General features: G+C 51.8%; 1 protein-coding gene across 1 annotated transcript; it reads right to left on the bottom strand.

The window, feature by feature from the left end:
• Positions 1-47: 47 nt before the first annotated feature.
• LOC111660253 (diamine acetyltransferase 1-like) lies at positions 48-583 on the bottom strand. Its single transcript, XM_023413456.2, has 3 exons — positions 564-583; positions 431-471; positions 48-333 (listed from the first exon to the last, which is right to left on the bottom strand). Exons 1-3 carry the CDS (start codon positions 577-579, stop codon positions 157-159), a joined length of 234 nt encoding a protein of 77 aa, XP_023269224.2. The 5' UTR covers positions 580-583; the 3' UTR covers positions 48-156.
• Between the last annotated feature and the right edge of the window lie 6 nt (positions 584-589).

Here is a 589-nt window from a genome sequence, read left to right as displayed (position 1 = left end):
CACACACACACACACAAAACCACGTTACTGTGATACAGGTTTCCCCCTTTTAAAAAGCTGAACCTCGTCTGACTGGAGAGGAGAGCCGAGGAGTCGGTCACAGAGGCCAGACTCTCCCGCTGCCTCCTCTCCCTCCTCTGCCGCGCCGGACCTGCGTCACTCCTCAGCCGGGGTGGCCATCTTGACGAGGCTGTCCTTGTCGAACCGGAACAGCCTCCAGCCCTCCTCCTGGGAGAGGTCCTCAGCACCGCGACGCTTGTAGAACTGGACGGACGGCTCGTTGTTCTCCGCCACCACAAACATCATGCCGGTGCAGCGCGTCTTCATCGCCAGCTGGAGTCAAAAGGGACAGACCACAGATCAGACGAGACGCTGATATAATATTATTTAAATACTGTACTGAGAGCTTTGGTTCAGTAAACACACTCACATCACTGAGGTGTCGCAGGATCTCCGAACCGATGCCCAGCCCTAAAAAAAGAAAACAGGAAAGAGCTTTTTAATAAAGAAGCCTCTGAGATATAATTAAACTTAGACTTGAGAAGCAGGTGAGTTGTTTTTACCTCTGTACTCATCCATCACATAGAAC

Source organism: Seriola lalandi, unplaced genomic scaffold, assembly GCF_002814215.2.
Source record: "Seriola lalandi dorsalis isolate HSWRI2012SDOR001 ecotype SW California unplaced genomic scaffold, Sedor1 jcf7180001987973, whole genome shotgun sequence".
Taxonomy (NCBI): domain Eukaryota; kingdom Metazoa; phylum Chordata; class Actinopteri; order Carangiformes; family Carangidae; genus Seriola; species Seriola lalandi.
The sequence above is the reverse complement of the archived record's forward strand: the minus strand, read 5'-3'. Positions and strand labels throughout refer to the sequence as shown.